The 20650-nt window shown below is 39.0% G+C and overlaps 3 protein-coding genes across 4 annotated transcripts in view; all 3 read right to left on the reverse strand.

Annotated features, from left to right (window-relative positions):
* The window catches only part of LOC149047409 (uncharacterized), a 41578-nt gene that overhangs the window by 20334 nt on the left and 594 nt on the right, over positions 1-20650 (reverse strand). The window lies entirely within an intron of this gene.
* Positions 755-8032, reverse strand: LOC149047410 (uncharacterized). Its single transcript, XM_089204099.1, has 5 exons — positions 7942-8032; positions 7013-7458; positions 3100-4601; positions 2673-2775; positions 755-1893 (listed from the first exon to the last, which is right to left on the reverse strand). Exons 2-5 carry the CDS (start codon positions 7320-7322, stop codon positions 1415-1417), a joined length of 2394 nt encoding a protein of 797 aa, XP_089060225.1. The 5' UTR covers positions 7323-7458; positions 7942-8032; the 3' UTR covers positions 755-1414.
* On the reverse strand, positions 11429-19016 carry LOC149047411 (uncharacterized). 2 transcript variants are annotated; one of them, XM_089204101.1, is made up of 5 exons: positions 18486-19016; positions 14733-16234; positions 14304-14406; positions 13443-13901; positions 11429-12869 (listed from the first exon to the last, which is right to left on the reverse strand). In XM_089204101.1, exons 1-4 carry the CDS (start codon positions 18793-18795, stop codon positions 13471-13473), a joined length of 2346 nt encoding a protein of 781 aa, XP_089060227.1. In that variant the 5' UTR covers positions 18796-19016; the 3' UTR covers positions 11429-12869; positions 13443-13470. The 2 variants fall into 2 exon arrangements, with proteins under 2 accessions (XP_089060227.1, XP_089060226.1); XM_089204100.1 differs by having other exon boundaries at positions 11429-13901.

The following is a 20650-nucleotide window of genomic DNA, read 5'->3' on the forward strand; positions in this document are numbered from 1 at the left end:
TAAACAGTTATAACACAGAATCGAAGTAAATTCATATGTGCAACGGCTATAACAAATAACTATTCTCTGGCTCTTTTACTACAAGCGGATCAATTATTTTATTGATAAAGAAACACTTATGCTACTTGATGAATGCATGTTGTCGAATGATAACAACCGCGATCAAAAGAAACAACATGCAACCTCGAAACAGAATTTTTGATTTAGCGCAAATTATTGTCTATGGATAAGCTTCTTAGAAACTTGAAACGAGCAGTCCATCCTTTTCGGCGCACTTCGTCGCGTGAATTTGGAAATAATACAGACTGTAGTTTTCCTGCGTCTAACTTCCAGAGTTCCACTAACCCTTTTTTGACCCGCGTGACGGACTTCGCCGAATAGGAGGGACTACTCGCAGTCTACTTACAAACATTCACCGCAGACAGAAAAGTAATTCCCCGGATGGGAGAAGCTAAATCTTCTTCCTCTCGGAAAGTTGTGTCAGTAGCAAAGTGCTCGAATCTTCTTGGTCCTTAACAGCGTTTATTTAACACTTTTTCCAAGTAGGGAGTCACTGAACTGCACAATTTTACCTGCCTGATTAGCAGCACCTTTTAATTAGACCAGTCGAAATGGACAGTTAAACAGCCAACGGAAACTAAGCCACTTAATTTTATCGGTATATACTAAAAACATTGTTAAGGCGCGCTGATTGGCTACTCAAACTTCGAATATGGGCTGTGGGATTCGCAACCAAAAATATTGCAATAGTTCCAGGAATAAATGAGTTAAACTCGTCTTTTTGTGCTTTATTATCTCACAGTTTAAGTATATACACCTCACCTCAGTGTCAATGTCTAGCGATGGTGGGAAAACCCACTACTTACCTCCTTATGGGGTTAGTATGAGCATTGAAAGGCTCTTTGGTGATGACTGTAGTAATTTTCTTCTGAAGTATTATAATACGCTCTAATTTTGTGGGATAAGTCGATGCCAATTCCGAAACACAATAAACACGACAGGGAAAAATCAAACTAAAAAAATCGTTCGTAACGATGATGAAAGAAGGCAAAAACTTGATTTTTACATTATTCCAATGAATTTAAATAAATTCCTTGCAACACTGATGAGATACCAGTTGGCCTAAGTTTTATTTACACGGGGGTAAGTTTCTAAAGAAACTGTGGCGCTTCGTCGGTGGAAGAGTTTAACGTAGTAATTTAGTCTTATCAACTGGGTCGATAACGTAAATTAGCCACCGTAAAAGGCTGATGTTTCGAGCGTTAGTCCTTCCTCATTCGATTTGAATAAGGGCTACCGCTCGAAACGTCAGCTTTTAAACTCTTTACGGTGGCTAATTTACGTTATCAACTCAGTTAATAATATTGATATTAATAATACATTACATTTTTATTTACATGCTTCAGTCTGTTCACTAAGAATCAAGAGTTTTACCTCGAGCTTCGGTTTTGAGAATTTGCAGTGAACGAGGATTTGATGCTCGTTTGTCCATCACGTCACTCATTTTGCTCACTGTGTTCTTCGTGATCTTGTGGTCAGGGCCTAAAATATCGTTTTGAATTACAAAGGCTTTATCGAGCTCCTCCAAAGCCTCATCGAACTGCCCTTGAAGGACTAAGACATCGCTAAGCTGAACGCACGAACGAGCTGTATCCTGATGATGACCCAACAGCCTCTTTCGTAGCCCATGAGCTTCCTTGAAGTACATCTCGGCCTGGTCGATGTAACCTCGCTCAGAGCTTCCAGCATCAAGGGCCTTGTACGAGTCAGCGATGTAGGACAAAATTGAAGCTGTCCAGGGATGGTCACCAAGCTGCTCTTTGTAAATTGGCAGAGTGTTCTCTTTCCAAATGTCGATTGCTTCTTGATGATCACCACACAATCGATAAGAATCTAACAAAGTGTGAAGACAATATTACGCTTTCACACTGTTAAATGAATCCTTACCGCGTTTTAAAAAGAGACAACTGGAATGGATAAAGAGACGGACTTCTGATTCAAAGCCGGTACGTGTCGAGGGTGATTTTGTTAAAGAGCATAAAACTTCTAAGCCGTAAAAGTTTAAAGGGCTATTTCTCAAATGGCTCAGAAACATTAGTTTCCTTCTCAAATTAACAAATCCCTCCCCATATCACAAATAAACACTTTGTCAGACTAACCAAGGAACATCAACCTTTTTTTACCCCAAGGTTCCTAACTTCGAATTTTTCCTTGCAATAGCACCTTTTAAATCAAACATTAAGCGCATGAATAATAAAATAAAATGATAGCCAATAAAAGAACCCAGATCTTGATTGTTGAATAAATTCTCCTTGTCAATACCACTGGGAATGTTTTAGAACAGTATGGAGAATATGCATGGGGAAGTTAGGCTGTAAGGGGTCAAGCTTTCAGAGTTGCTTGTTTCACTCTCACGCCGAAGCCGATAGACAAGACCATTCCCTCATTCTCCATGAAAATAAGACTCGACGAGATTTCAATACATAAGTTTGGTATTTCCTTTTTTCAGTTCTCATTTCATTGGAGATTTATTTGTTTTTCTCTCGGTTTATAAAAAAAAACCACCCAATTCGGAATTTCACAGTGCGCTTTGTCATCCTTTTAGCCTCCATTCAGTCTCTTACAAGGATACGCGGGTGTTATATGGAGTGCAAGCAAAAACATTTACTTACTTCCAAGGTCACAGTATCCAGCAGCAACGTACAAACAGTTACTTAAAGAATTTCTTATTGAAATCCCTTCCCGTATGAGCTCTCGTCCTTTTTTTTCTTCTCCCTGCAAAAAAATAGCCCTTGTAAATATCCGGGCCCAGCCTGCCTAACTGCTAGTGATACCCCATTAGGACTGCAGCAAACTCGCCCATTTCTGTCCATTATTGACAAAGTTTCATTAGATTTCCTACAAACTTCAGTAAACAAGGAGAGCTTCCACACTTCACCTTGGCGTAAGATTCTCATAAGCCCCACAAACAAAAATGAAGGGATGGTACTTAAACGGGAAGCTATTAAGAAAAATTCTCCTTAAAAAGGAAGAGATAAGGAGGAAAATCAAAACAAAAAAACGGCACATAGTCCTCTTTTATATTTACTATGATCTCACCTGCAATACCAAACATACTCCGAGCTTACTAGCGGTGTGCGCATGCGTTTGGGTTTTTCGTTCTTCTGCTGGTAATGTCTTGCGCATTTCGTATGCTTCCTGAAACTTTGCAAGTGTGGCTAGGTTTTCTTCTGGGCCGTCTTTGCTGTGAGACACGTCACAGAGACGACGGAATCCCAGTGAATTCAAGCTCTCAGCATGCCTCTTCATATCGCCGGACGCTTTAGCAATATCACAGCATTTCTGGTACAGCACTGTGCACTCTTTAGGGGGTGTTAGGACTTTTGCCACAAAATCCAGCACTTCTGTACTGTTGACGACGTCTAAAACGAAATTCTTGTCATCTAAATCGCTAGAATCTTCTAGACAATTCTTCAGCGCTTCCATGATGTTCGCTTTCTGCTGTCGAAAATTATGGATCGCAACCAAAGCTGAATTTTTGCTGATAAACTCTTTGCTCAAGACTCTCAGCTGACCAAGGTAATGATGGTTAAATTTACACTGAGCGGTGCGCCACAGGTCACCCATGCCTAAAGACTCTTTCTCTTTCCGGAAGTAGGCTTGGACCAAAGGATGCATCCTCATCTTTCCAACGACGTTCCTTTGAAGAAGACCATACTTGACCATCCTGTTCGTGACTGTTTCACAGTGTAAGGAATCTTCGAAAAGACACTGAATGTCTTGACCTGAGAACTCCGATGGGAAAACAGAAAAAAGGACAAGATTTTTTTTTACCTCATCGGAAAAAGTGTCAAAAAATACTTCCAGCGTGTTATAAACATCGTTCGCACTGATCCTGAAATGTTGTATGGGATCATTACTGAGCTGTTGGATTAACAGATCGGGACTTAAACCATTGTTCAGCGAGTCAGAACAGGTCACAAGAAGGAGTGGTATCCCACCACACAATTTAGCAAGTTCCTTGGAGTGTTCCTCACTACAGTGGTCAACAAGGCTCCGAAGCAGTTTTGCAGACGAGTTGGGATCCAAAGGATTCAGAGGAAACGTACACACGTCTACCGACACGAATCCAACATCTTTTCGAGTAGTGATTATCAACTGTACATTCAGGGCAGATTCCACGAGCCATTTGGTGAATTCATCAAATTCCTCGCCCTGTATATTCTCTGTATTGTCTAGCACAATAAGAGTTGGGATATTTCGCTCCGATAGTTTACGCTTCGCAAGGGATATAAAGTCAGCGGTTTCCGAATAGGTGCGACTACTCAGTCGATCAAGAATCTCACTGCAGATGTCTTCGAGCTTCTGATGATGACTTTCTACTCGAATATGCGTTACAAACTGGTCACCCCTTTGCTTTAACAAGTGACTTACACGGATTCCCACTTCAGTCTTCCCCATTCCTGGGATGGAAAGAAGAACAATCATACGAAAGGTCTGCAGTTGATTTACGATTTTATCTACGTCCGCGTCTCTTCCAACAAAGTGTGCAGTTAAACACGGAAGATCTCGAGGTTGACCACCCAGCGACGACGGTATACCTAAAATACGAAAAAAAAAAAAAAAAAAAAAAAAAGAGAAAGAAAAAAAAAGTTTGAACAGATACACAAACGGTAGCCGACCACAACAGATGTCCCAAAAAGAAGCCGAGGATAAACCGATGGAACCCTAAATATAAGAACCCACATAGGCCTCTAAAGATTGTGCTGGTATAATTTTCGGCATAATAATATACATGAAAAAATTACTCTGATCCACGTATCTGAGAAGAAAGATGTGGCTATCAAAGAGAATAACAAGGAACATTAAACAAAACACAAGGGTATGGAAGTTTTTCAATGTGGTCTTTTTATCGCCATTCATTAACCATATCTGGGAGCTTCTCCAGGCAGAATTCAAGTTTCTAATTGTTGTGTCAAGACACTTTTCGAGGTCAAGAGCATTTTTAGCAAAAGAAATCTTCAACCCAATGTTGGGGCAGCTCACTGCCTTGATGAAGTGGCTGGCAAATACAATCAAACGCAAGCTTTATACTGTTAAATCTAGCTTTAGCTGGATTGGAACAGTGTAATCCTATTATTTACACTCTTAAGGGAAATTAATAGTAACTAAAAGTTGAGAAAGAACTGTGGGAGCAAATGGTGGGGAAGCTATCAAAGCTTTTTTGGATCATATAGTGCCTGAACTCCCAAGTGGAAAGATTCATAAAGAGGTTACTCACGCCTGACTAAGCCTTTAAGAATTCAAGCACCTTCCGTGTTAAAACTAATTTAATATGCACTTACAAGATGCCAAGTAGTCCTTATGGCCTGATTACAGGTTAGAGGATACACTTGATTTGCATATTGAGTTTTCATATCAAGAAAGATATGTCAGTGCTCATAGATGCATTGTAATATGACAGAAGAGTAAGCGACCGTGATATCACAAGTTTTTGTCTGTTAACCAATGTTATCTTCGGTGGATCAATTCCCGAAAAAATCCTTTGTTTTCTGAACTAAACCAACCTATGAAGTAGTTAAAGTAGGAAAGACAAAGCTGAAAGATTTCTTTGCATAATGAAGTTAGTTTTAGTTTTATTTTTTTTTCTTTGTGATAAATTAGGAGAATACTGGAGAGTTCTACTTTGTAAGTGGAGGCAGAAGATTACAAAAAGCAGCACAAACTGTTAATGTTTTATCAGCAAGAGGCACAAGTGGTATAAGCAGATTTTCTACCGATTACGATCCTAGTGTTTCAGTTTCACGACGAAATGTTTGAAAATATTGAATATCGCCATTAGACAGACCAAAGTTGGAAATCCTGAGACGAATTTTGCAGATTCATAATTTTTCAGTGTATTATAAATGAAAAGTTTCCGTTTCAACGCTGGCATGTTACTGAGTTCGTTTCGAATTGTTTTGTTATCAGCTCATAACATCGATTTATTTTTAATCATATCGTCCATTTGATGGCGGTCAATGTCCGTCTGGCAAGAAACAAAGAAATTTCGTCGGGAAAAACGTCTTCGCTGTCGGCGCTCAAATTTCCTTTTCTCCACTCATTAGACCTTTCTTGCGTTGACTTGGACTTCTAATGCCTGTATGCTGGTCATATATTATTGGAACCGTCCCCTGAAAGTGTCTTCGCGATTTGTTTAGTCTCAAAGTGTGCAGAACATGTATGCAAATTCTTGATAGACGCGATTTCCTTATCAGCACGACGACAGAAGGCACTCCATTTCAACCTTTATCTCTCCTCGCCAAGTAACTCGAAAACGTTGAGGTCCAGCCTCTTTTTAGGGGAATATAGATAATATGCGACTAACACACTCAATAGACTGTAGGATTTTACGCCACTATCTGCGTCGGTATTAAAAATTACAGTATGTATACATACCGACTGAGTCAGATTACGCCATTAGTTAACGGCGTCCTGAGAGATTCTGCGCCGTTAGTTGACGGCTTAAAATCTTACAGTATGTATACATACCGACTGAGTCAGATTACGCCGTTAGTTAACGGCGTCCTGAGAGATTCTGCGCCGTTAGTTAACGGCTTAAAATCCTACAGTATGTATATATACCGACGCAGATAGTAACTGTGTTACTCACATATTAAGCTGTTATCTAATTACCGCTCTCGGCGCCAAATTCAGCGTGCGAAGGAAGCCGAAGCATGCACGCCGTTTCAAATTTAATAATTTTACTGACAATCAAACATCATTCGATACTGCTGCAATTTGCAAATGCAAACTCTTAGACCGTGAAATATACCGCTAATATTTACGCATTTATCTTTAGCATTAATTTTGTTTAGCACGCTCACAATCACATCAACTTTGACTTTATCGAAGACCTGACAAGAATTAATCTGAGGTCTGTCAAGACGCATTATTCATAAAGAAAAAACAACGAAAGCATCATTCAGTCTCAGAAAACCTATCTACACACGGGTCTTAACCAGAATCTTACCTTGTTCCTCGACTGAAGCGGCTAGCTCACTACGTCCGACGTTTCTAAGTAGCCATAGCAAATAGGACACGTCTTCTAGGCAGATTTTATCGTGATGGCGTAAGAAGCTCAAAAACTCGCGTGGGTTTATGATAGCATGAAGCTTTCCTCGTGGTAAAATATTATTGTTTTGTGATCTGTCACAGAGAAATTTCATTTTCTCCAACTCTTCCTCTGTTATTTGATCAGCAATCGTAGCCAAGAAAGCATTGAACTCTGCTGTATTTCGAGCGGGTAGTGAAATATTCGGTGGTGGAGTGGACTGCGCCATTTCTGACAAAACGTCCGGTCTCCAGACACGCACACGTGGCTAAGTTATGACTGAAAACGATTCGTGTGACGCTACAAAATGTTGAGGGTGATTCGAGACAAGCAGAACGACCCGGAAAATTGACACCTGGCTACATCTGAAAGCAAACTTGATTGCATATATAATTATAAATGGAGGGGGGTCAGTGTTGGGGAACTGTTCAAACAAATCAAGAGGACTGTATCTTTCGATGTAAAAACACGATTTAATCCAAACCGATAATCTATTGTGATATACAATCCTCACATATTCAACGGTCGTAACACAACGATCAACGATTAAATAACACATTCTGAGTATACAGAGGTTTTTTCCCACTATCATTGCGTAAGGTAGTATTTTAATATTAATCACATGCGCTTTAAAAGTTCCCATTGTAATGTATCTAATTTAAATGACTATTACAAAATCGCACGTTCTTTCACCTTATTTAGCTTAAGAAAATGCATGCAGTTACATCATTTTACATCGTAGCTATACTCGGACTTTGTCTACATCATTGTGAAATCTAACTTCTTTGCGCTACAAATGTCAATTTCTAATAAATATTTAATCACAAAATAATCAATTTAAGCATTACCTATTTCTTTCCCGACAGTAAGTTCTTGTAGAAACTGTGTTGCTGCGTTGGTAGGGGAAAATAACCGGGTAATGAATGAGTTGCCAGTAATGGATCCTTGTGTTTACGCACAGATTTCTGGGATCGCCACGGGGAAAACATTGCAACTCGCAAGGATCCGTTTACTGGCAACTTATTCAGTCAGTATTATCGACTGAGAGAGAAATTCGCTCTGACGAAGGGCTATCGTTCGAAACGTCGGCTTTGAAACTCTTTCCGGTGGCCAATTAACGTTATCAACTAAGTTGATGACACTAATATACCCTGCATATGTACCTAGCTTACTCGCTTCGCCTTATTAGCGAAGTCAAACCTAGAAAACCACATCATTATTTGATGGATTAAGCAGCCTTTCCGTCCAGTTGTCAGTCGATTATTACATCGAATCAAGAGTTGGTGGGTAAGTCGGTTACATAATCAGGAGGATAATCAGAGAAATTTGCAAGATATTCGTGTAAATTATTCACAAATGAGTCGAAGAATCTTTCAGACAATGCTCAAGTGGTCAAACTTTATGTGAAAGCTGTCATTTGATAAGTCAAGCCTGAAGTATATTAACATGGGTTTTGACCGCAGAGCTGCGGATCAGCGATGTGAAACCAAAATATTATAAATTTCATTGTTATTAAAATTCTTAGCAGTTCGCTAACCTAGAACGAATATCTATGATTTGTCTCACACGAAGTGTGGTAGAATCAATTATTACAAGGGAATACCATTACAGAAGGATTCATAAGGATGTTTCGCCTGAAATAGGTACTTTCGAGTGCCAAAGTGTGAATGCAAAGGCGGGAATTTCATGTATCTTAAAATAGGGAATAAATTTAAAAAGACTGTTTTAAATTCAGAACATTTTCTCGTTTTAAAGGTCTCGCTAGGACATGTTTCAGGGACACAGTTTTCAATCTAGATATGTGACAGTGATTCCTCTTTCTAAGGAAGCATAAGAAACAGGTACATTTACCTTTTGGGTAAAAGCATCCAACAAATCTTGGCCCTTTTGCCAAAGGATGGGAAGTACTGTAAGCTGGAAAGATTTCTCAGAGGGGTCGACTGAGCTCTATCTAGTGTTGAAGGTTCTTCACAACTATTAAGATGAGTCTGACCAAGGCTTGGTGACTGGCTGCCATGCTAGAAAGGAGCCTGAACCCTTTGGAATAAATACAAGAAAGTGGTAGCTATCAATAAAAGTAACTATAACTGTATAGCTATGACCCTAAGACACCATTGATAACATAATTCTAAGCTACAGTAGTCAGTGGTGCCTGATAGCTTAGGGAAAGCTCACTTTAAGTCCATCAAGGAACACGATTTCAAAAGTGGTTCCCACTGACATAAATTTAAGTAACCATCATTTTTTCTCGTGTAATAATATACATGAAAAAATTACAAATATGGTTTTTCAGTGTTACAGCTTTGCACTCGTGTTACAACTTTTCATTCATGTGACATGAAAATTGCACTAATTTTCAGCCCATGAGACAAGCGTAATTTTTTTTCATGTTTATTACTCACGAATACATGGCTCATGTAAATTGGTTGTCTTTGAAAAATTTACTGGTGCTTATGAACACTAAATTGCACTCGAAACCATGTTATTACCTATACAAATTGACATCATGTATGATAGAAACGAATTAAAACACAGGCATCAACAAAATGCATATCACAGAAAAATTTGTTAATTTAAAATTGCATTTTTAAACAACCAATCCTCGATAAATATTATACTTCTCCCCATCTGATTATGACATTTTGTTCACAGTAAGTTCTGCAACTACCATTTTTTCTTTATGTAAAGGGGGGAGGGGGGGGAAGGGGTGTTAGACTGATTTACAGCATACTATTATTCATGTCATATGTCCTAAATTTCATAAGAATCAACAGATACTTAATTAAAGGTAACAATATTCAGGGTGTCAATTTTTTTTTCACATATGTGATATTTCTTTCACTGGATTTGATTCAGTGTCTAAGATACTGTAATACCAAATTTATGTGTGTCTTTTAAAACAGAGGAGACCCTCATACAGTGTAAATATAGAAAACCCACTATGTACCTACATGCACATGTACATCTCACTAGAAAAGAAGAGGAGATATAACAAGCTTTAAGAATTACTGGTACAGCTTCAGCTAATAAATTCTTTTAATCTTATTCAATTGCACAAACACACTTCATATTTTACTTTTGTTCACCTAATTACACTGTTGGAGAAGCATGTGTACATCTAAGCCTTGCATGAAGAATTTCTCTTTACGCAGCATTAGAACTACCAATTGAAACTGAAAATGTTCCCAAAAATTGTTTTAAAATATTACATGTATGTCAGCTGAATTTTACACATAATTAGGACTAAGACATGTTTTGATGCTAATCTGGTTTAAAGATTTAATGAATGTAACTGAGAAGTTACAATTCATAGACCCAATGTTTCAATACTCCTGTCTAATGCCTTCAACAAGAGGTCATTTTATGTTCTCACTAATCAGATGCCCTTTTTCTGACAAGGTGTAAATAGGTGTCAGGTAGTAAGCCGCCATCATCACAATTTACGCAAGAGTTGGTTGTATAACCGTGTGTGGATATTTATTCTCATCTGCATGCCGCCTTTCGTTTCAATCGCCAGTGTTTGTGCATTAGTTGAATTCAATAACGTAATCTAACAGTCTGGTTATTTCGTTTTAAGACCACTCTAGTTCCTTTCTTTCTCTCTTCTTTTATTTTTCCTTTTTTTTTTTTTTTTTGTCACAGGACTTTTACGGACGGGAAATGGAAATGATCAAGATAGGTGCATAAATGCGGATTTTGCTGGTAAAAATTTCGAGCCTAAGCTCAACGGCAAAAATTATGAACTGTTGTAGGAGATGGATTAAGCTTTTAAAATTATATTTCTCGGTTCTTAGTCATTGTTAGAGAATAAAAAGTCGAGCATTTGCAACAACGCCCGAAAGAACAATTTCTGTCGCACGCCTGACAGTTGACCCGCAAGCTGCAACTATTTGTTATGATTGAAATAATATGACTGTAACGTAACAAAAATTGCGCACGGAGTAATTTGCGCTTCCTTCGTGCTGGCCGAGAAGCTGTTTATAAATATTGCACTTCTACAACGAAAAATGGTTGTCTCTTCCGGCATTGATTTTAACCTAGCTACTGCATAAGTACATCATTCGTTCATTTCGTACTAAATTATACTGAAATTAAATTAAACTTACCGAGATGATTTACGCTTCTATAGATGAGACTTTGAACGCTTATCGGGCAAACGCGTCGTTGCTAGCTAGCGCTATCAGAAACTTAGAAATTATGGTTCATGGCGCTCCTGGGGTGTAATGAAATCATCAAAGGTGGCACGGTTCCAAACATAGATTGAAGGCGAACCTTACAGCGACGTAGTTAGAAATTTGTATTCGCACTTTACAAGATATATTCCCCTATGATAACATTTGAACTAGAAATATTTTTATTAAAACCTTCTTGTTCTTTTATTTTTGAAGTAAACAGCAAAAACACAAAGTCGAAGTAAAATCATATGTGCAACAGCTATAACATATAACTATTCTCTGGGTCTTTTAATACAAACGAATCAACTTTTTGATCAATTTAGAAACACTTCTGTTGCTTGATGAGTGCATACTGTCGAATGACAACAACCGTGATCAAAAGAAACAACAGATAACCACGGAAAAGAATTTTTAATTTAACGCAATTTCTTGTTTATGCATAAGCTTCTCAGAAACTTGACCCGGGCAGTCCATCCTTTTCGGTGCACTCCGTCGCGTGAATAAAAAAAAAAAATTCAGTCTTAACCCTTTCACTCCCACAAGTGATCAAGACAGAATTTCTCCTTACAATATCAATACTATATCAAGCAGTTAGATGAAGGGAATACAGAAAAATATAAATGATGGGATTATAAGTTGAACCAATACCAAATTCTCTTCACTAACATCATAAGAATTGTATGGTAGACAGTAAGGAGAATTATCAATAGGATCTTGGGAGTGAAAGAGTTAAGCTTCCAGTGTTCCGCGCAACGCGCTAACATCAATATTTTTTTCCACTGACTCTTTTGAGCCGCGTGACGGACTTCGCCGAAAGGAGGGACTACTCGTAATCTACTTACAAACATGCACTGTTGACAGAAAAGTATTTCCCCGGATGGGAGAAGCTAAATCTGCTTCCTCTTAGAAAATTGTGTCAGTAGCAAAGTGTTCGAATCTAATTAATCCCTAACAGCGTTTAGTTCTCACTTTTTCTAACTAGGGAGTCACCGAACTGTACAATTTTACCTGTCTAATTAGCCGTACCTTTTCACTGGACCAGTCAATGGAAACTAGGCCACTAAATTTTAGTGGTATATACGAAAACAGTGGTAAGCGTTGGAGGTGCGCTCTGATTGGCCACTCATACTCCGAATATCCTTTGCTATTCACCTCCGAGCAATGGCAACGGGATTTGCGCCAAAAAGTATTGTAATCATTGCAGGACTAAAAGAGTTAAAATCATCTTTTTGGGCCTAAGTATCTCACTGTTTTAATATATACTAAAACTACTATTCACCTTTAATGTCGATGTCTAACGATGGTGATAAAATCCACCATTAGCCACCTCCATCTGAATAGTTGTTAACTAGCCATGAAATTCAAATCTCACACATATCGTAGCCAATGAAAATCAAGGAAAAATCTATCGGAAGTAGGTTGCTCAGGTTCAGTTAGAAGACAAGAAAAATGGATGAAATTAACTTTAGCTAGACGTCTGTCCTGACATTAAATATTTCATGGCCGAGTTTAGCTCGTCTGGCAATCAGTCCTACAAATCAGGGCCAGGTTGTGTTAAGGTAACCCAGGGTTAGTGTGAAATCTGCTTTCAGATCTAAAAGCTGTAAAAGAAAATTCAGTATTATTCCTCTTGTATACAATTTAATGATTGAATGCGCAAATAAGAAGAAAGGGAATTATCTGAAAAAAGTGAATAAAGAAACACGGAGTAAAATTTAACCATGGGTTAATCTAATCGGACTTCGTACAACCGGGCTCAGGTTTAACTATGTTTAATTATTTGCACGATTACTCCCTGAATTGTGCTCCATAAACTTCTCAATTTGAAACAAATGAATAGTCGGGAAACGCAATAATTTTCAATCCTTATGGGTTTAGTATGGGCATTGAAAGGCTTTTTAGCAACGACTGAAGTAATTTTCTTTTGAAGTGTAACAATACGCTTTAATTTTGTGGCATGTCAATACCGAAACACAAAACCCAAACACAATACAGACGATAAGGATGAACCAAACTATAAAAATCGTACGTAACGATGATAAAAGAAGGAAAAACTTGATTTTTACATTGTGCCAACGAGTTTAGAAGATCTCCTTGCAACACTGATGAGATACTGGTTGGCCTAAGTTTTGTATACATGCTTCAGTCTGTTCATCAAGACCCAAGAAGTTTACCTCGAGTTTCGGTTTTGAAGATATGCAATTAACGAGGATTTGATCCTCGTTTGCCCATTACATCACTCCTTTTGCTCGCAGTATTCTTTGTGATCTTGTGGTCGGGGCCCAGAATATCCTTTTGAATTACTAAGGCCTCTTCGAGCTCTTCCAAAGCCTCATCGAATCGTCCTTGAAGGACTAAGATATCGCTAAGCTGAACGCCCGAACGAGCTGTATCCTGATGATGACCCAACAGCCTCTTTCGTAGCTCTTGAGCCTTCCTGAAGTACCTCTCTGCCTGGTCGATGTAATCTCGCTCATAGCCTTTAGCCGCAAGGGACTTGTACGAGTCAGCGATGTAGGACAAAATTGAAGCTGTCCAGGGGTGGTCACCAAGTTGCTCTTCGTAAACAGAAATGGTGTTCTCTTTCCATATAGCGATTGCTTTTTGATGATCACCACTCAGTCGATAAGAAACTAACAAAGTGTGAAGACAAGATATAACTTTTTCATAGCTATAGAAATAGGAAATAGGAAATGTTTTAGAACAGTATGGAGAATATACATGCGGAAGTTCGCCTGTTAGGGATCAAGCATTCAGAAATGATTGTTTTACTTTCACGTCGAAGCCTATAGACAAGACTAGTCCCTCTTTCTCGATGAAAATAAGACTCGACGAGATTCCAATACATAAGTTAAGTATTTCCTCTTTTCAACTTTCATTTAATTATGAATTTATCTGTTTTTCTCTCGGTTTAGTAAAAGAAAGCACCCAATTCGGAATTTTACAATGCACTTTGTCATCCTTTTAGCCTCCATTCAGTCTCTTACAAGGATACGCGGGTGTTATACGGAGTGCAAACAAAAACATTTACTTACTTCCAAGGTCACAGTATCCAGCAGCAACATACAAACAGTTACTTAAAGAATTTCTTATTGAAATCCCTTCCCGTATGAGCTCTCGTCCTTTTTTTTCTTCTCCCTGCAAAACAAATAGCCCTTGTAAATATCCCGGTCCAGCCTACCTTAGTGCGAGTGACACCCTATCAAAATTGACGCAAACTCGCGCATTTCCGCTTTTATTGATAAGGTTTCATTAAATTTCCTACAATCTTCGGTAAACAAGAAGAACTTGCACACTACGCCTTGGCGTAAGATTCTCATGAGCCCCACAAAACGAAAATGCAGGGATGGTACTTCAAAAGGAAGCCATTGACAAATTCTTCTTAAAAAGGAAGAGATAAGAAGGAAAATCAAATTTAAAAAAAACTGGCACACAGTCCTCTTTTATAATTACTATGATCTCACCTGCAATACAAAACATACTCCAAGCTTACTGGCTGTGTGCGCATGCGTTTGGGACTCTTTTTCTTCTTCTGGTAGTGTCCTGCGCATTTCATATGCTTCCTGAAACTTTGCAAGCGTGACTTGGTTTTCTTCTGGGCTGTCTTTGCTGTGAGACACGTCACAGAGACGACGGAATCCCAGTGAATTCAAGCTCTCTGCATGCCTCTTCTTATCGCCAGACGCCTCAGCAATATCACAGCATTTCTGGTACAGCACTGTGCACTCTTTAGGGGGTGTTAGGACTTTTGCCACAAAATCCAGCACTTCTGTACTGTTGACGACGTCTAAAACGAAATTTTTGTCATCTAAATCGCTAGAGTCTTCGAGACAATTTTTCAGCGCTTCCATGACGTTCGCTTTCCGCAGTCGAAACTTACGGATCGCAACCAAAGCTGAATCTTTGCTAATAAAATCTTTGCCCAAGACTCTCAGCTGATCAAGGTAATGATGGTTAAATTTACGCTGAGTGGCGCGCCACAGGTCACCCTTGCCTAGTGATTCATTCTCCGTCCGGAAGTAGGCTTGGACCAAAGGATGCATCCTCATCTTTCCATCGGCGTCCCTCTGAAGAAGAGCATACTTGACCATCCTGGTCTTCACATTTTCACAGAGTAAAGGATCTTCAAAAAGAAACTGAATGTCTTGAGCTGTGAACTCCGATGGGAAAACAGAAAAAAGAACAAGATTTTCTTTTACCTCATCGGAAAAATTGTCAAAAAATACTTCCAGCGTGTTATAAACATCTTTCGCACTGATCCTGAAAAGTTTTATGGCATTATTCACGAGCTGTTGGATTAATAGCTCGCGACTAAAACCATTGTTCAGCAAGTCAGAACAGGTCACAAGCAGGAGTGGTATCCCACCACATAATTTAGCAAGTTCCTTGGAGTGTTCCTCGCTACAGTCATCAACAAGACTCCGAAGTAGTTTAGCAGACGAGTCGGGATCCAAAGGTGCGAGAGGGAACTTACAAACGTCTGGCGACACGAATCCAACATGTCTTCGAGTAGTGACTACCAGCTTTACATTCGGGGCAGATTTCACAAGCCATTGAGCGAATTCATCAAATTCCTCGCCCTGTATATTCTCTGTATTGTCTAGTACAATGACAGTTGGGATATTTCGCTCCGATAGTTTACGCTTCGCAAGAGACTTAAAATTAGCAGTTTCCGAATAGGTGCGACTACTCAGTCGATCAAGAATCTCACTGCAGATGTCTTCGAGCTTCTGATGATGACTTTCTACTCGAATATGCGTTACAAACTGGTCTCCCCTTTGCTTTAACAAGTGACTTACACGGATTCCCACTTCAGTCTTACCCATTCCCGGGATGGAAAGAAGAACAACCATACGAAAGGTCTGCAGTTTCGTCAAGATTTCATTTACGTCCACGTCTCTTCCAACAAAGTGTGCGGTTAAATACGGAAGATTTCGTGGTAAACCACCCGGCGACGACGGTATACCTTAAATACGAAAAAGAATAAGTTTGAAGAAATACCCGAACGGTAGCCGACCACAATAGTGTCCCGGAAACAAGTCGAGGATATACCAATGGAATTCTAAAAATAAGACCACAAATAGGGCCTGAAAGATTGTGCTTGTATATTTTTTTGGCATAATAATATACATGACAAAATTAGTCTGATCCGCGTATCTGAGAGAAAGATGTGGCTATCAAAGAGAATAACAAGGAACATTAAACAAAACATAAGGGTATGGAAGTTTTTCAATGTGGCCTTTTTATAGCCACGCATTAACTATATCTGGGAGCTTCTCCAGGCAGAATTCAAGTTTGTAAGAGTGGTGTCAAGAAACTTTTGGAAGTCAAGAGCATTTTTAGCAAAGGAAATCTTCAACCCTATGTTGAAGTGGCTGGCAAATACTATGCAAAAAATAACCTTTTGAAACTATCAAATGCAAGGACAGTTAGCTTTAGCATGATTGGAACAGTGTGATCTTATTATTTACACTCTTAAGGGAAATTGGTAGTACCTGTAAAATTTGACAAAGAATTGTGGGAGCAAAAGGTAGGGAAGTTATCAAAATTCCTTGGGAACACATGGTGCGTGAACTCCTTAGTGGAAAGAGGTTACTCACGCCTGGCTAACCCTAAGAACCCTTTACAATGGAATTCAAGCACCATCTATGTTAAAATTAATTTATACAATTACCAGATGCAAAATAGGCCTGATTACAGGTTAAAGCTTAAGGATACACTTGATTTGCTTTTTGTGCTTTTATATCAAGATAGATAGGACAGTACTCGTGGATGCATTGTAATATGACAGAAGTGTAAGTTATTGAGGCATCACAAGTTTTTTGTTTGCTAACCAATGTTATCTTCGGTGGATCAATTCCGAAAAAATCCCTCCCCCTCCTACGCCCTCAGTCCACTAACTCGAAATCAAACATGGCCGGTCGGATAAACATCGCGAGCTTATAAAGTTGGCTCGCACCAATAAGAAGCCTGCACTGCAGGCTAGTGAACAAAAAGCTTTCATGTTCAACTTTTCAGACAGCAACGATTTACGACGAGGTTTTAAGGCAAGTTTGCGCGACTTTTGGGACAGAGACATTTGAAGAAGAACAGCAGAAGGCCATAGATATGTTTTTCGAAGGTAACGATGTCTCCGTTTCGTTACTAACTGGCTATAGAAAATCTTTAATATATCAAGGAGTGCCAGTGATCGATCGCCTCTCTCCTCTAGAAGAAATTGGTCACTGTATTAATTATGCCGCCCGTTAAAGCTCTCACAGGAGACCAGGTGTACTATCTTAATGTACTTGCGCCACAAGGATTTTCCGCCTTCAACTTTCGGTCTCTGCGAACGGTGCTGCGAAACTAGTTGTTTCTTGCAGCGATTCTATCAACTGAGAAAAGAGCTGCTATTTCTTCACGCCTTCAGCGTAACTATCTCCTAAAGAAATCTGTAAAAACCTTGAGATTCTGCGGCAAATGATCCAACTTTTCTCGACGACCGTGGCACTGTTTACAAATGCAAGTAGAAACCGCGTGGAAGTTGAAAATCTAGTTTCATAGGCGCGATGCTAGTTCAGCATTTTCCTCTTCTACCTCTTTGCTAAAAATCAACCCTAATCTTTTCCTATATCTTTAGAGCAAAGTATATATTTGAACTCGGACGCTGAATCACAAATTTATCCGAAAAATAAATTCACTTCAATGTTGTTGTGTAACTCGATAACCTTCACGCTAACACATGCCATTTTGCAAATAAGTATTATCAAGTGACATTATTTTGCGGTCAGTTAACGGCTTAAAACCTTACAGTATGTAAATATACCGCCGCAGATAGCGGCGTAAAATTGTACAGTCTATAGACTGTGTTAGTCAGATTTTACGCTCTTATCTTATTACTGCTCTCAATATGATCGATGCCATACTCAGCGACCAATGAAAGTATGTCGAAGTAAGCACGCCGTTTCAAATTCCCCAATCTAAGAAAATTTGGTGCTGCTACAATTTGCAAATGCAAACTCTTCGACTGTGAAATATATCACCAATTTTGGCGCATTTGTCTCCATTATAAATTTTCTTTTACGCTCTCACAGCTAGATGAACTTTGATTTTGTCGAAGACGTGACAGGAATTAATTTGAGATCTGTCAAATTGCATTATTCACAGAGAAAAAACAATGAAAGCCTCATTCAGTCTTAGCGAATCTATCCATGCACGGGTCTTAATCAGATTGTTACCTTGTTCCTCAATTGAAGCAGCTAGATCAATGCATCCTACGTTTCTCAGAAGCCATACCAAATAGGACACGTCTTCTGGGCAGATTTTATCGTGTTGGCGTAAGAAGTTCAAAAACTCGCGTTGGTTTTTGATAGCGACGAGCTTTCCTCGTGGCAAAAAATTACTGTTGTTTTGTCTGACACAGAGAAATTTCATTTGCTCCAACTCTTCCTCAGTTATTTGGTCAGCAATATTAGCCAAGAAAGCATTGAACTCTGCTATATTTCGAGCGGGTAGCGAAATATTCAGTGATGGAGTGGAGTGCGCCATGTTTGACAGACGTCCCGTGCCAATGTGACTGAAAACGATTCGGGTGACACCGCAAAATGTTGAGGGTGAGTCTAGTCACGCATAACGGCAACAAAATTGGCTGCATATATATGTAGCCTACTCACTTCGCCTTATTACCGAAGCCAAACCTAAAAAACCACATCACTATTCACGCCGTGATGGGTTAGACAGCCTTTTACTTCGAGTTGTCCGTTGATACCGAGAATAAATATTTGTAAGTTGTCTCACACAAAGAGTGGTAGAATCAATTCTTACTGAGGTTTTGTCGCGACAATCTTGATGAGTAGTAAATAGCACATCAATCAAGGTTGTATCTCCCCTTGCTGAACTTAGGTGGCGGAAGGCGAAGTACGATACGACTTCATAATCGGAATATAAAAACGATTTCTCGTTTTTCAACGGAATTCATTTGTCAAAGTCGCTACTTCACACTTCCTATAATTAAAAAAAAACATTCTTCGCAACGGCTTGGGAATGTGTTTAAAGTAAAGTTATTCTCAGTGTATCGTAATTCGGTAGAAGCAGCTAAGGCGCCCGTTTGTAACCATTTGTCGCGTTCTGAATGCAAACCCCCACACAAATGCTTATTTCATAGCTTTTATCATCGGGGAACATGCTGTTCTTGAAAACTGGTTCATTCATCTCGCCTTTTGTATAAAAACTACTAAGTTCTACTCGCTTATATTAATGGTGTTGTGTTTCTCAGTTTGGATGCCTTTCACCACAATGACTTGTTCTGACTCGTATACAAATTTCTATTGTTTTAATATTGGTCAAATCATCGATAGATGTTCAGCAAATTGCTCGAAGAAGGGAAGGGAATAATTAAATGCAGGACACATTTGGCCCAAGTTTTAGACTCGCCGGCGCGTGCAATTAATCAAAACCTCAATACGTCAATAATCATTCTTGTGTCAGTTAAGCCAATGGAAGACTTTGTAAAATTGGTGACTCCTGAAGGAGCCACTTAGGCGCTCTTCCTTCGCGTCGTACTATAGCAGCGCTTTCGGTTTTCAGAAGAATTTTCGTCTTTGACATTGCAAATAACTAAAACTTGACCTTTCATCGTTGTAGTCAACATAATTCGCTCCGCAATCAAACAAATCATTACGTGCGATGTAAAACGAAACTGTTTACATTCCGGTGAATAAAACACTGAAGTGAGCGCCGATTGCAATGAATGTAATGAGACATCTTTCACAATCTTAAATAATATATTTTCGCTCTGTTCCTCATCGAAAGTAATCGAGGAAACTTCGAAGTTTTGAAGAAATCATCATAGGTGATGCAAACACCAAATTGTTGACATTGCGTTGCGTAAACATTCAAGAGAGCATGTTAGTGAGTATTCGCTTCGTTACTCGCTTCATAATACACGAGTTTCGATGTCTTATGTAAGTGACATTTTCCTTCCCACCTGGGTAAAATTCCGCACAGCTCCATACTATTGTAAAACAAATCTGTTTTGCTGGTGGAAATGTATTTTTTTGTCAATATTTTCTCTCTCCAAGAACTGAATGCATAATGTAGTATGGGGCTGTGCGGAAATTTTACTCCCACCTGATTCATCAACAACTCAAATCAATCAACTCTACTGCTACTGCTCCTTATTCGATAAATTTGCGAAGCGAAGCGACAAGTGTGTGTCTAACATGATAGCTTTTTTCATTATGTAAATTTTCTGTTGTCGACTCGTCGCTTTTTCAAACCTAAAAGTTATTTGTTTTACACAACAATGTCCTACAAAGAAAACATAGCACTGAATAACAATGGAACATGTGTCGCACATTTTTTTCGACCGTGCGCGAAAAGATTGTATATGCGCGTCTGACTA

This window comes from Pocillopora damicornis, chromosome 4 (assembly GCF_964200805.1).
Source record: "Pocillopora damicornis chromosome 4, jaPocDami1.2, whole genome shotgun sequence".
Classification (NCBI taxonomy): domain Eukaryota; kingdom Metazoa; phylum Cnidaria; class Anthozoa; order Scleractinia; family Pocilloporidae; genus Pocillopora; species Pocillopora damicornis.

Bases quoted from the DNA above. Each gene is read 5' to 3' on its own strand.
- LOC149047410 (XM_089204099.1), bottom strand. From the start codon at position 7,322: ATGGCGCAGTCCACTCCACCACCGAATATTTCACTACCCGCTCGAAAT. The intron at 4,602-7,012 runs GTAAGATTCTGG...TTCGTATTTTAG, and splicing joins CGCTTCAGTCGAGGAACAAG to GTATACCGTCGTCGCTGGGT. The intron at 1,894-2,672 runs GTAAGTAAATGT...ACACTTTGTTAG, and splicing joins TGGATACTGTGACCTTGGAA to ATTCTTATCGATTGTGTGGT.
- LOC149047411 (XM_089204101.1), bottom strand. From the start codon at position 18,795: ATGGCGCACTCCACTCCATCACTGAATATTTCGCTACCCGCTCGAAAT. The intron at 16,235-18,485 runs GTAACAATCTGA...TTCGTATTTAAG, and splicing joins TGCTTCAATTGAGGAACAAG to GTATACCGTCGTCGCCGGGT. The intron at 14,407-14,732 runs GTGAGATCATAG...TTTGTTTTGCAG, and splicing joins GAGTATGTTTTGTATTGCAG to GGAGAAGAAAAAAAAGGACG.